Below are 13,149 nucleotides of genomic sequence, written 5' to 3' on the forward strand. Positions count from 1 at the left end.
GATAGAGTGGCGTGATGCCGTGATCATCCGAGAGCGAGTGAAGCACACGTCAGATGATGACCGTCTAAAGTATATCATGCACATAAAGCCTGGAAAGAGAAGATTTGAATCGCTATAGGCTATGATGTCAGAAAAAAAAACCCTGATTTAAGTTTATGCTTAAATGAGGTAAAAGATTGAGATTGGATTATTACTCTTATATCCCATTACATAATTTAGGTCATGTGGTAGTTTTTAGGCCTATTGTTTTTAGAGCATAAAGTCCGTATGATACTGGAGAAGATGAAAAGATTTTGTTGTTGTTTTGTTGTTGTTGTTGTTTTTTTTTTTGGTCTCGTATAGGATTAGAATGGACTTCAGTATTCTTAACAAACGTAAGAAAACACGTCGGGGAGACCACCTGTATTTAGCTGATAGGTCTACATGAATGATTCAATATTGAAGTGATACAAAATCCTGGATCTTGAGTGTGAGAAAAAAAGACATAAGTGTTCCAGAAAAAGTTGCAAAGTTAAATTATCCGTACATGGCTCGTTTAAAAAAACTGAGTCTTGTTTTACAGCAGTTTCCCCATGCCAGGATTCCATAACCCCCAGTGTAAGCAATAAAAGAGTAGAATACAATGAATGCAGAATATGCTTATAGGAAAATACTGAACTTATACTTAACACTGTTGACATTTTTTTTTTAACATAAAGATATAATTTTGCGCAGAAAATCAACGTGAACTTTCCATGTTAACTTATATACAATTAATACAATTGTGATTAATCCCGCATGAACATAATTAATTCAATGCATCTTTATAGATACTGATGGCGTCATTATATATGGCTGTCAATCTGTGTGGAACATTCCTTGATGAAAGGTTATCTCATTTAATACATTTTTTAATTATTTCATTTCTTTAAAAGAAAGGGCTCTGAGCACTTGTATGTAACCTCTGACTACGATACATCAACCCTCTTACTGATCTAAATATCGTTCAATTTTTTATTGATTCTTCCTTTAGGCGCACAGAAATTATTAGATTAAGCCCTGCCTCCCCCTCCCCCTCCCCCTCCGCCCCCCCCCCCCCCCATCCTGCGTCTGGATGGATCCCATCCATGCGTGTCCTCAAAATCTCCTGTAGGCCTAATCATCTACTTTTCCCACGACGAAATCTGGCCCATCTCCCAAAAATATTGCTTTGACTTTTTTAAGTGCTTTTGACTTTACCCAAAGATTTCTTTTAAAAATAACGGTGGTTTTTTTTTTCTCTCTCTATCTCTGTCTTTCTCTTCGGACTATGCCATTTACGTACTGATATTATATTTAGGCCTATTTGGTTTCTTAAACGGATTGTATAGAAAACAAAATCTCTTTCGGTACCCGTCAGCTTACTTGAGATGGGGGGGGGGGGGCGGGGGGGGGGGGGGGGCTGAGGGGTGTCCGTCTTAACCGGTTGAGGACGAGCTGATTTTGTTTATAATCAACACGCACTTCCCTTTGACACTTGCCCGAGTATTCTCGGGATATCGGGGTTGGATTGAAAGCTGTGCACACCTGAGTGATATAAGGGGTGCATTGCACTTACAGTATTTCGGATGGAGAGGGGGTCTCAAAGGCATATAGAGGAAAATCCCACGATTATGGGGGCTCAGAGATTTTGGCAGTCTGAAGTGTGATGAGGAGCTCAAAAATAGAGGGAACGAGCATAAGAATAGAGCCTTGCATGTAGATGTATATATACCCTTAATGGGGTGCAGGTGGGGATTAAGATTCCCTATGTCTTGGTTCTCAATGATATACACTATTGTGATTTCATTAAGTTATGGTCCGTTGCTTAGTGACCAAAAACTGACTCAAAATCTTATTACGAATATTTTTTTTTTCCCCTTCTTCTTCTTCTATACGCAATAATCTGTTTTGAGGTCAGGCAGTGTGCACTGATGAACGCGATCTGGGGAGTGGGGAATAGTCATTATTCTATCTTGGCCATTATGATGACGTGCATTTATCGTTTGTGATCGGGAAAAAGTCACAAAAGAATAAAGGAGAACTCCGGGAGAGCTCGGGGAGGAAGAAGAAGAAGAATCCAAGAAGCAAGAAGAAGAAGAAGAAGAAGAAGAAGACTCAAGAAGAAGAAGAAGAAGAAGAAGAACTTAGAAGAAGAAGAAGAAGGAGAAGAAGAAGAATTAAGAAGAAGATGATGATGATGAAGAAGAAGACGAAGAAGAAGAAGACGAAGAAGAAGAAGAAGAAGAAGAAGAAGAAGAAGAAGAAGAAGAAGACGAAGAAGAAGAAGACGAAGACGAAGACGAAGAGGACGAAGACGAAGAAGAAGAAGAAGAAGAAGAAGAAGAAGAAGAAGAAGAAGAAGAAAGAGGAAGAAGAAGAAGAAGAAGAAGAAGAAGAAAGAGGAAGAAGAGGAAGAAGAAGAAGAAGAAGAAGAAGAAGAAGAAGTTTTGAAAGGGAGGATGAAGACTCGAAGGCGGAAGAAGAAATGGATCAGATGAGAAAAAAAAAAGGATTGAGAAGGAGAAAAAAACAATGCACAGTTCAAAGATTTAGTTGCGTAAGTTATACCACTTATCACACATACTAACATGTAGTAGGTCAATTCTTATTTCATCCAAGCACTGTGGCACATTTGCCCTGTTTCTTCCTGAATTCGTGTAGGCTACCTTCGCTCCCTTGCCTTTCACTTCATTTCATATCAAACGAAACGTGTACGACAAAAGGGACGTTTTAACAGTACAAAAGCGTGGGGGACGGATTGAAGCATATCTTTCCTGTCTAAAAAAGGCCTCATTATTTTTTTTTTTTAACCGTTTTTAACATAATTCCCCTGTTCAGCCTGTTCAAGGAACAATCTTGACGAAGAATTTCTGTTTTCCCTTGACAGCTACCATACAATGAACTCATTAAATATTGCGGGATATATTCAAATTGGTCGCGCATCGAAGCTCCGTCGTTCAATCTCTCACCCTGTAAGTAACGTAGATTTTCATTTTTGACAGACTTTTTGTGATGGTTTGATGTGGAAGATTCGTCGTTCTTCTAGCTGTGATGTAGCTGACGAGAATGGATTTGTTTTTTTATGTGGAAATCGAAGTGTTTGATAATTCGAACTGTCTCGAAAATGTAATCGAGTTGTCGACAGACAAAGTTTTGGATACGTGGGACTAAATCCTTCAGCCTGTATGCAGCTGCAATAGCGCAGCAGCCTCGCCTCGCGCTCGCGGGGCTCGGGGCCCGGGGCCGGCGGGATGCGTTTTTTTTTAAGACGGCACAGATTGGGGCATGGCGCGTGTTAAACCTATGGGAAAAACGTTGGGTTAGGGTTTTTGGTTATGGTTATGGTTAGGGTTAGGGTTAGGGTTTGATGGTTAGGGTTAGGATTAGGATTTATAGGGTTAGGTTTAGGGATATAGGGTCCCCGATAGATTTTTAGTTTCCCCAATCTGTGCCGTCTAAAAAAAACACGCCGGCGGGATCACCCTTTATGTGTCGGCGTCGCGCGCGGCCCCCTCTCGCGAGGGCCGAGGCGTAGTCACCAATATCTCGCTGGGCGGGCTGGCGCTGGGCCTGGGACGCTTCTAGAGCAGAGGTAACCCCGTCGCGGGGCGCTGTAACACAGTAACACCCTTTACGGTACGTATTTGTCCGTATGGGGTCGCTGCTGCGGTTAGAGCAGAGGGTGAAAGGCTCGCAACGACAAAACTTTGCTGGGCGTTGTTTTGAAGATATGCTTTTCACTTTTTTTAAAAAAATTTTTCATTTACCTAAGTCGTAAGTTGTACGCTGCGCTGACGTCGCGTTGACAGACTGTCCTGACCTTAGTATGATAATAATTATGACAAAGAATGAAAAGGGAGTCTATCCGATATCTGTACAACAACCATATGTCCATGACAACACATAGTACAATTTGAATACCAGGTAACTGTTTATAGCTATAGCATCTTTCCAAGTTCACAAATGTGTCTCTACATTTATCATCATCGTCATCATCTTCTTCTTCTTCCTGTCCAGTACAGTCTGCCATTGCCATTTCATGGTACCATATTTATTGGTAAACTCGACCCCTAGCGCTCTCACAAGTGGCCAAGTTTACCAGCTAGGCCGAGTTTACCCGTAACTACGGTACCGTGATATCTATTCTAACCAAATTAGCCTAACACGTTTCTGTGCCAGGGACTTTCTTTGTCTAGACTTTGGACAGTGCATGCAACACTATGTGGTTTTCTATGCCAGTTAGCACACAAGAACAAAAGCACTCTAAGTGTTTACAGAGATATCTTGTTCCCTTTTTAAGTTTTGTAGAGATCCCAGTTTGCTTTGCACTTCCAAAAGTTCCATTTTCATCGGGTGTCAGGAAGTTCAAGCTTCAGTAATGACAGAAGAGCATATGTATAACTGAGCTTTGAAGAAAACATATTTTGGGGTGTTCTGTACTGTGCTTTTGGGCTTTGTGGTATTGGATCAGAGTACCATTTGATTTACTGTTGATTAGTCCATTCTTTGTAGAGGTTAAAGCCCAATTAAGATCAAATCTTCATCAGGATGGTGGACCAGCAGGGCCAAAACCACTAGATCCTACCTACCAATGATGTGTATGTGTAAGGGTTGGTCTATTCATAGCACAAAGCTTATATAGGCCACAGTGTCTGGTTTGGGGGCACAGTTTGGAATTCCAGCTGTTCTTAACTCGTTGAGGACAAGTCCCGAGTATACTCGGGCAAGCGTCTATGGGAAGTGCGTGTTGTAGCAAAATCAAATCGTCCTCAACGGGTTAAGATACTCTGTATGCAGACTGTGTGGGGATATTGCATGCATATATGCATTGCAAGTATGATGTTCTCTTTCATTCCATTCTCATTCTTACACTTGTAAATTGTATTTCTTCAGGTGAGGTAACGTTGAAATAGACTGAAAAGGACTCCAGACGGTCGGTGAGATGGAGTCCGATGATTTTGAGTGGCAGCTGAAACAGGAACAGGAGGAACAGTGGAAACGGGACAATGGCTACATCTACACAGACCCCAACGATGGCAGCATGTATGAGTGGGATCCTCAGAAGCAAGCATGGTTTCCACGGGTAAAACTTTGCTCTTTGAATTCCTCCCCCCACCCCCGTTGAAAGCAATATTGTGATCAGGTTTGATTTACTGTTTGCTGGACTATGGTCTTTTTCAGGGCTGGAATATCTGAATTGCATTAATCCAGTGAATTCACAGATTCAACTAAAGTGCACATTAGTATCCTAATAATTTATTTAGTACACCTTGTGAGAATAATTGGTGTTCTGAAAAACTTCTTGGATAAGTGTAATAATTTGCCATTCTCCGTGTACGGCAGGTTGATGAGAACTTCATAGCGTCGTACCAAGCAAGTTATGGCATAGCAACAACAGAGTCGCAGGAAACACCAACAGACAGCCAGGCCGAGGCCCAACCTTCGACTGCCCCAGCTGCAGAGACAACAGAGAAAGAGTCCACCAATGAGAGTAAAGGGGAGGAGCCACCTAGAGCAACAGAGGCCGATTCAACCAATCAGGGACAGCAACAGCAACAGCCACAGCAGCTGTACAGATATCAGAAAATGCAGTTGAAAAGGAAAGCTGAACAAAAGAGTATGTATCAGCAAGTAGAAATATGTCTCTTCTCTTTAAATCAATGTATTCATAGCCACTGTTAAAGGCATCTTTCTGTGGGTTGCTTTTATAGAGAAAGAAACCAATCATCCCCTCATCCAGTACCCCCCTCCCCCTTTTCATAGGCAGTACTCTACTTTAAACCTATCACTGTTTATCTGCGGACATATTTCTGTGTGCCTCCAGTTATGGTGTATAAAAAAATCCTGCAAGGCAGATTTGGGACCCACATTATGATATTACTACAGAAACTGATTGTGATTTGAACAAAGTCCCAAATCATTGCAGCTGTGTTCATGGCAAGTTCCGTATAATAGTTGGTGTACAGTAATTCCACTGAATTTGAATGATTACATAACTGAAGATGCAAGGGCCCCCATTGATATTAGCGGAACTTAGGACTTAAATGGTGGTATTTCTCTGTTACAGAAATATGTGAAAAAGACAGATTTTAATGTCAGAGAAATTGAAATGATCTTTCAGACCTATGACCTTCGACCTTAATACATAAATATTTTATGAAGGAACCTGACAAAAAAATACAAATGTAAATGAGGAGCACTCAAGATTGTTGGCCTGATTCTCTCTTTTCCAGCCTGGTTTAGCAGTGACACACCAAGAATGCAAATGTCTACCAAAGGCAAACTTTAAGCAAAATCAACAATCAGTCAAACAGACAAAAAAAAAAAATGATTACATAGAAAAGAGAAATATACATTCCTTAAACCACCTAGAAAGGAAAGAAAATTAAGGAGAAGGGGTGGTGAACTCACCCAAGCAGACACAAATGGAGGATTACAATGACTCAGTGTCTGCTAACCCATTCAATACAAGAACCTGGTAGCCTGCGTATTCAGTCTATGGGCATTTCAGAATTCAGTATGGAAGGGGTTAATCGCTTATGTACACTTGGTGCTGGTCTCCCTCTCTCCTTCCCCAGGCTGGTTCGAGGTTGACCCGGCAAAGAACACCAATGTCTACGTGAGTGGGCTGCCGCTGGATGTCACACTTGAAGAATTTCAGGAGCTGATGTCCAAGTATGGTATCATCATGGTGGAGGAGGAGACTGAAAAACCCAAGATCAAGCTCTACCTGGACGAGCACGGCAAGCCGAAGGGGGACGGGCGATGCTGCTACCTTAAGGTAAGCGTACGAGCTACTGTAAACGTCAATATTTTCGCGCGATTTATTTTTTGCGCTGGGCGGCTGAAAAACATTTGTGGGTTCTTGAATTTGCGCTGTGCAATTGCCAACCCTTTCAAAACGTGCAGATAAAATTGTGAAGATATTTTTGCGGGTTTTAGAATTTGCACTAGCTAAAAGTAGCGTGAAATACACGAAAATTAATGTACCACGAAAATTTCTGTGTTTGCAGTAGCATAAATGGGTTAGGCAGGAGTTTGCCAATTACAGGTTCTAAAAGCATTAGGAGGAGTCGTTTCTTTGTCTGAAATGACTGCTTAATCAGTTCAAAAGCATATTACTGTAAATGTAGAATATCACAGTGTGGAAGATTTCCATGAAATAAGTGATCCATGGAACTAGTGCAGAATGGGAATATATGCAAGTGTTTGGAGATATATGTTGCAATACAGTTGAACCTCCCTTATCTGGCCTCCCTTTATCCGGATCTCTCTATTATACGGACGCAATCTCGCCGTGATTTTTTTAAAAAATAATTACGGTAGGAAAGGGGGATTCCCAACTCCTTGAGAACTCCTACACAAACACACATGAATTACATATACTTGATACATTTCTTAATAATTATTTAGGTAAATCATCTCAAGAATTAATAAAAGAAAATCATTTCATTCTTGCAAACACGAACCTCTATTTTGGGGTCTGTTACTGAGTGTAACAATGAAAAGGTTGCAGTATACACATTACTACATGTGGTACTACAATGGGCTACATCAGTATACATGTGTATGTATATGTACATGTATAAAGCATTGAGTCTCCCGTATCCGGTCAAATCCCTTATCCGGATGAGCCCCGGTCCCGACTTGTCCGGATCCGAGAGGTTCAACTGTACATACAGAAATGTATAAACTCACTTTTAAAAGGTCAGGTTCTTGTCATCTGCACATGGTAGTGCCCTCATTTACAAAGCATGGGGGAATCTTGAAAGAGGAAAGATTTTTCAGTAAGAGAAATGATGGCGCAGCTAGTTAACCTCGGATCTTTTACTTCGTGTCCACATGGTTTTTAATCCTAATCAGCTCTGTTTTTTTTTTCCTATGCTAGGCAGTTTCTTTCAATATGGTCTCTACGAGAGGCTGCTTTAGTCAGAATAACCCTATTGGAAAAAAATACCTCTTGGATTTGTTCATATTGAGCACTTAAAGCTTGCCAATTCATTTCATCCTGGTAATTTTCCATTCTTTGTCCCACAGAGAGAGTCTGTTGACCTTGCTATACAGCTGTTGGATGAATCTGATGTCAGAGGTCACAAGATCCACATAGAGGTCGCGACCTTCACGCAAAAGGGCGATTACAAGCCAATCAAGAAGAAGAAGCCCAACAAAAAGAAGAAAGGGAACATCCAGGAAAAGTAAAACCATGTGCCATTAATCCTTCTTCCTTATTTGTTTTTCATGTCATTTCTTCTTTTTTTTTTCCCATGAGAAATTGATCACCATGAAAACATTGCATGCTGTGATATTAGTGCCATTTGATCTTTCTGATATATACAGAACATATTTTGTCACACACAAAGTGGGGTATTGCTCTGCTCTCTGAGGTATGTTTACTAATAGATGGCGATGTATTCTCATTGAGATATTTGTTTTCATTTTTGACAGAGTGTATTAAGCTGTGAATGTTGCCTTTATCTACTTGTGATACATGTTGTATATTGTCTGCGTGATCATTCATTCATTTACTTTTCCTGAAGGGTTCTTAAGGGAGAAAGAATGATGATAAAGTTTATGCATTAGACTTCAGCCACCATTCTTTCTTCTTTTTCTTCTTCTTCTTCTTCTTCTTCTTTTTTTTTTTTTTTGGGGGGGGGGGTTTCTAAGTTTCCTTTCCATTTTCAGGGAATAAATTCTTAAACTCTGAACCATAGCAAAGAAAAACTCATTGTTTTGAGGCACTTAAATCAATTTGTGTTATGACTAATGTCATTTTCATGCTAATAATTGGTCTTTTATTCAAGCCTGCCATACAAACAAATATTGTGAGTGGTAATATTTGATATTTGGTATTCATTCATCATTTTGCTATGCTTCGCAGGCTCCTTGACTGGAGGCCGGAGAAGAAATTCCAGCAGCGCAAGAGGAATGAGCAGGTGGTCATATTTAGACACGTCTTCCATCCCAGTGAGTTTGAGGTGAGCATGCATGATGCAGCAATGCAAGCTTATCGTGTTTACTTATGATTTTTCTTGCTTCAAACATAAGAACATATTCCATGAAAGCAAGAGATCATTAAGCAGAGGGTTGAGGATATGGGGTATGAGGTTTTGTGGGTTTTTTTTTAAATTTGTCTCCCTCTGTACATTTTTTCTCTTGTTTTCAGATGAAAAGTATGTTCTTTCAAATATTTGATTTCATTTGCTTGGGCCATGCATTATTCCCAATACAAAGCCAAACTGAAGAATTTTGTCGTCATTTTTTTTTTTCAAACTGCATCATTTTTTGTTGTGGAGGCATTTGTTTGTTTTATCTTAAAGAGTTTGAATACCTTACGTAGTACATTATATACCTTATGTTGTACATTATATATGTAATATACTATGAGGGATGATGTAGTGCGTTATTTCTTTTCATGACCTGCTGTGTGGAAATCTGTTTCATGAACAGCAAGAACATTGATATCTGTTTGCATATTTGATATGTGCATGCTCAGCCATGTCTATTGTATGCATTCTATGCAAATACACTACAATATAGGAGTTTATACTCTAGGTTGTGTGCAGGTGTATTTAGTTTAATTCAATCCTTTTAATTTCACTGGAGAAATTAAAGCCTATGCCATGTCATGCAGTTGAATCATTTGTGTTGTAAAGATGGCTTGTAAAGCTTGCGACTTGTAGATTGTGTAAAGGGTGAACTATAAACTCAGGAATACCCTGAAATCATAACACAGTTCATACCAGATACATGTCAAAGAATATAGAAAGACAAAAAAAAAAAGACAACAACAACAGCAAACAAATGGATCATGAGTATACTGCACAGGTAATACTGTTGGCCAACTGGACACTTCAGAGTGCACTGGTCAGTGAAGCTGCTCATCTCTGCAGGTTCCTTGAAGTATGAATGCTGCCCTCTTGTGGCAGCTGTACGTCATTTGTGACCCTCCATCACAAAACCAACAGAAAATTGCCAGACATGAATTGTTATTTAGTTGGGGGCACATTCTGAAAGAGCAGACTCTTTACAAGCTTTAAAATGATGTATAACTCAATTCAAGTGGACTCTCCAAACCTACACTGTATCTAAAGAAAAAAAACTGAAAAGAAAGAACACACTTTGGAAAAGTGTTAACTGAGAAAAGAGGCTTCTAGTGTAGGGTCTATTCAAGCACTTAATCTTACTAAAGGGAGCCATGCTAGCTGTGCAGTGAATATGACAAAAAAACAGGATGTAAGCCACCATAGCGACAACAATGAAGGGATTATCAGATTAGGCTGAAATTAAGCATGCCCTATTAGCACATTTTGTCCATGATTAATGCCAGCTTTCAAAGCACTAGCATTATTCTTTCAAAGGTTTAAGTAGAGTTTTTCCAAAGAGAAAAGCGTGTAAAAGATTTTTAAGAAATGAAAAGGGTTCTCAAAGATACATAATCACACTATTCTGTGAAGAAAAGTGTTCTGAAAAAGCTGCAAAAACACCTTTTCCAATTCATTTTATGATCGCAAACTTAAGAATAGTGTAGGAAAAGAGTAGCTCTTTCAGAAAGTATGAAAAACTCAAGATTGACTTGGTAGACAACTCAAGATTGACTTGGTATACCTGTGTCACCTTTTATGAGTCCTCAAATCAAGTGTTGTTACTCTTTGTTGGTTTTTTAAGGCTCGGTCACATTTGGTTTGGAATCATTTCATTCTTAGAGCCAATACACTGTTCAGTCTGGGGGCGTGCTGAGAAGAAACAAGAATGTCCAACCTGAGACATTTTAATTGTGTCGGTTGGTTTTTGTCGCTGCAAAGAAAGAGAAGGATATCTAAAAAAGAGAGAGATAGAAACCTTGCAGTGTCTCAAGAGAAGTGCGAGTCACATTGATGTTTTATTTAGTGATTTGCAGTCTCTGTCGTATGTGAACATCTGAGTTATGGTAAGGGTCCGCCCACTCGATTTCTATTTTTGAGCCTGATTCCTAAAGAAAGAGAAACACACGCACACAAAAAACTACTGTCGATGAATGAAACTCTCATGTGAATTGACGAGGATGAGACCATTGTGTGTTCTAGATTTCGTGATTACGTGACTACTCCCATTAAAGACCTGGGCCCTGTTTCACAAAGCTGTTCGTAAAGTTACGCATGACTTTACGAATGACTGGAATATGAAGTGCAAAGAAGTGTGCCCATTTTTTTTTTTCGTACGTTTTAACAAAGTACAGGTGTATGTTGATATTTCATCTACATTGGGACAAAAATACATTTTCAATTATTAAAAAAAACGTGTGTTAAAATGCAAGGATAATCATTATCATCTGTAAATTTCAACTTAAGTTATTGAAATTAACAATGATGAGGAAACCCACTTTAATAGCTTGCAAAAGTTAAGTAGTTCTTAAAGTGGTGCGTAACTTTATGCACACCTTTATGAAGCAGGGCCCTGGTAACGTAGGGATTTATGAGTGGTCCAGTGCATTTGCTGCCCTCTGGGGTACATACAAAAACGTGGAGTAGGGCAGGTCAGCAAATATGTGCTTCTGAAGCTTTTTGTCATTGGCAATGGTCGACTCTAGTCAAGATTCTGCAGCTGTGTGTGTGCTTTATATTTTTGAAATCATTGGTAAAGCTGTACACCATTTGTTAAGAGGATTCTCGAATAGATATCCAGACTGGACCAGTCTTCCTACTCCATGAACCCCCACATCTAAAGGGTCTTTTAATATCATAAGATGTGCTGACTGGTGTCGAAACAGATAAAGTCAGACGACTGGAAACTTTTTTTTTTACCAACACTTGAAAGTCAAGAAACACCCTGTATCTAGCAAAACTTGAGTGTGTGTGTGTGTGTGTGCATGTATGTAGTGTTGCTGGTATTATAAATTTTGGAAAGAGATTTTGTGGAAGAAAGAAACACAAAACAACACAAAACAAAATGAGAGGAAATTTAAAACAGCAAATAAAAGAAAACAAAAAGAAGAAGAGTAATCGGTAGTTTTTGTCATGTTGCTGTAGGTAACTGAAAAATTATATAACGCAAGGGAAGTTTACAACAATGACAAAGTTTCAAGTCAATTGTATCAATGGTATAAAAAAAAACTGCTTTGTACTTATCAAGCTTTAAATATGGTAGTGTAAATTTGATATTTGATTGGATATTGCCAAAATCACATGTTTTGCACACATATTGTACTAGCTGCAGTATCACGGGAGGCACACTTAACCCGTTCCTTACGGGAACCTGGTATACCAGGTTCCCGTGGGAGCAACTGATATACGGGAACCTGGTAAACCAGGTTCCCAAAGTGAAGACAAGAGTACCTGCTTGCGTGGCCTAAAGTCATGCTTCTTTGTCTTATAGTTATAAAGTCCCCCAAAATGGGTTTGATAAAAAAGGTTAGAGTTTATTCTATCAGCACTTGTTCTCATTCTGTTGAAAGATTCGAAAAAAGCAGTATTTCTTTCCCTTTGTTCTGATTTAGTTTGCCCGTGCTCTTCTAGAAAACTCGTATGAACATACACATTAGCGATCAAAGCTGAACACCGTAGATATCTGGGTTCACTGATCCCAGTCATCGCATTCTGGTGCATGATTTGTGTAAAACAAAAGAGTCTGTGAGCCCATCAGCGCACACTCTATTCACACATTGCACCCGATCGATATTTCTATTGTTTAGGGCACATGTAGTTGACCATGGGGTGGGCGTGCATAATGTACTGCTTGACTGCTTTCGCACCGGTGGATTGCCAACCTGTCCGTTCTTTGTCGTCGGGCAAAAAGAATCTCGTATGGGGACATTAAAGGTATTTAGAGAATTGCGGAAGGAACGGGTTAAAGAATAATGATAATTATTCATTTTTTTCTTTAGTCATCATAATCAGACACATGCATTTGCTGATTCAAATTGAAGTAGCTCGGCTTCCATGAATAGCCCTTCAATATACTATACTTGATCCTCAACAATTTCCACTCTGCAAAATTCGGGGAAGTACTCCTTAACCCGTTGAGGACGAGTCCCGAATACATTCGGGCAGGTGTCTATTGGAAGTGCATGTTGTAGCAAAATCAGTCCGTTCTCAATGGGTTAATTGTCAGATCACTGAGGAATGCTGATTGCACAACCTTTGGAGGTTTTCTTGTCCTTTTTGTCTAGCTATA

At 39.6% G+C, this 13,149-nt stretch overlaps 1 protein-coding gene across 1 annotated transcript in view; it reads left to right on the plus strand.

Annotated features, from left to right (window-relative positions):
• Positions 1–2,938: 2,938 nt before the first annotated feature.
• LOC139730285 (17S U2 SnRNP complex component HTATSF1-like) overlaps positions 2,939–13,149 on the plus strand; it is a 38,977-nt gene continuing 28,766 nt past the window's right edge. Inside the window, exons 1-6 of the mRNA XM_071641164.1 lie at positions 2,939–2,972; positions 4,894–5,083; positions 5,344–5,617; positions 6,579–6,781; positions 8,038–8,195; positions 8,879–8,975. Coding sequence (XP_071497265.1) covers positions 4,943–5,083; positions 5,344–5,617; positions 6,579–6,781; positions 8,038–8,195; positions 8,879–8,975 — 873 coding nt within the window. The 5' untranslated portion in view covers positions 2,939–2,972; positions 4,894–4,942. The remainder of the gene's footprint in view (positions 2,973–4,893; positions 5,084–5,343; positions 5,618–6,578; positions 6,782–8,037; positions 8,196–8,878; positions 8,976–13,149) is intronic.

This window comes from Diadema antillarum, unplaced genomic scaffold (genome assembly GCF_040938485.1).
Source record: "Diadema antillarum isolate AM-2024a unplaced genomic scaffold, OU_Dant_1.0 scf00000022, whole genome shotgun sequence".
Lineage (NCBI taxonomy): Eukaryota > Metazoa > Echinodermata > Echinoidea > Diadematoida > Diadematidae > Diadema > Diadema antillarum.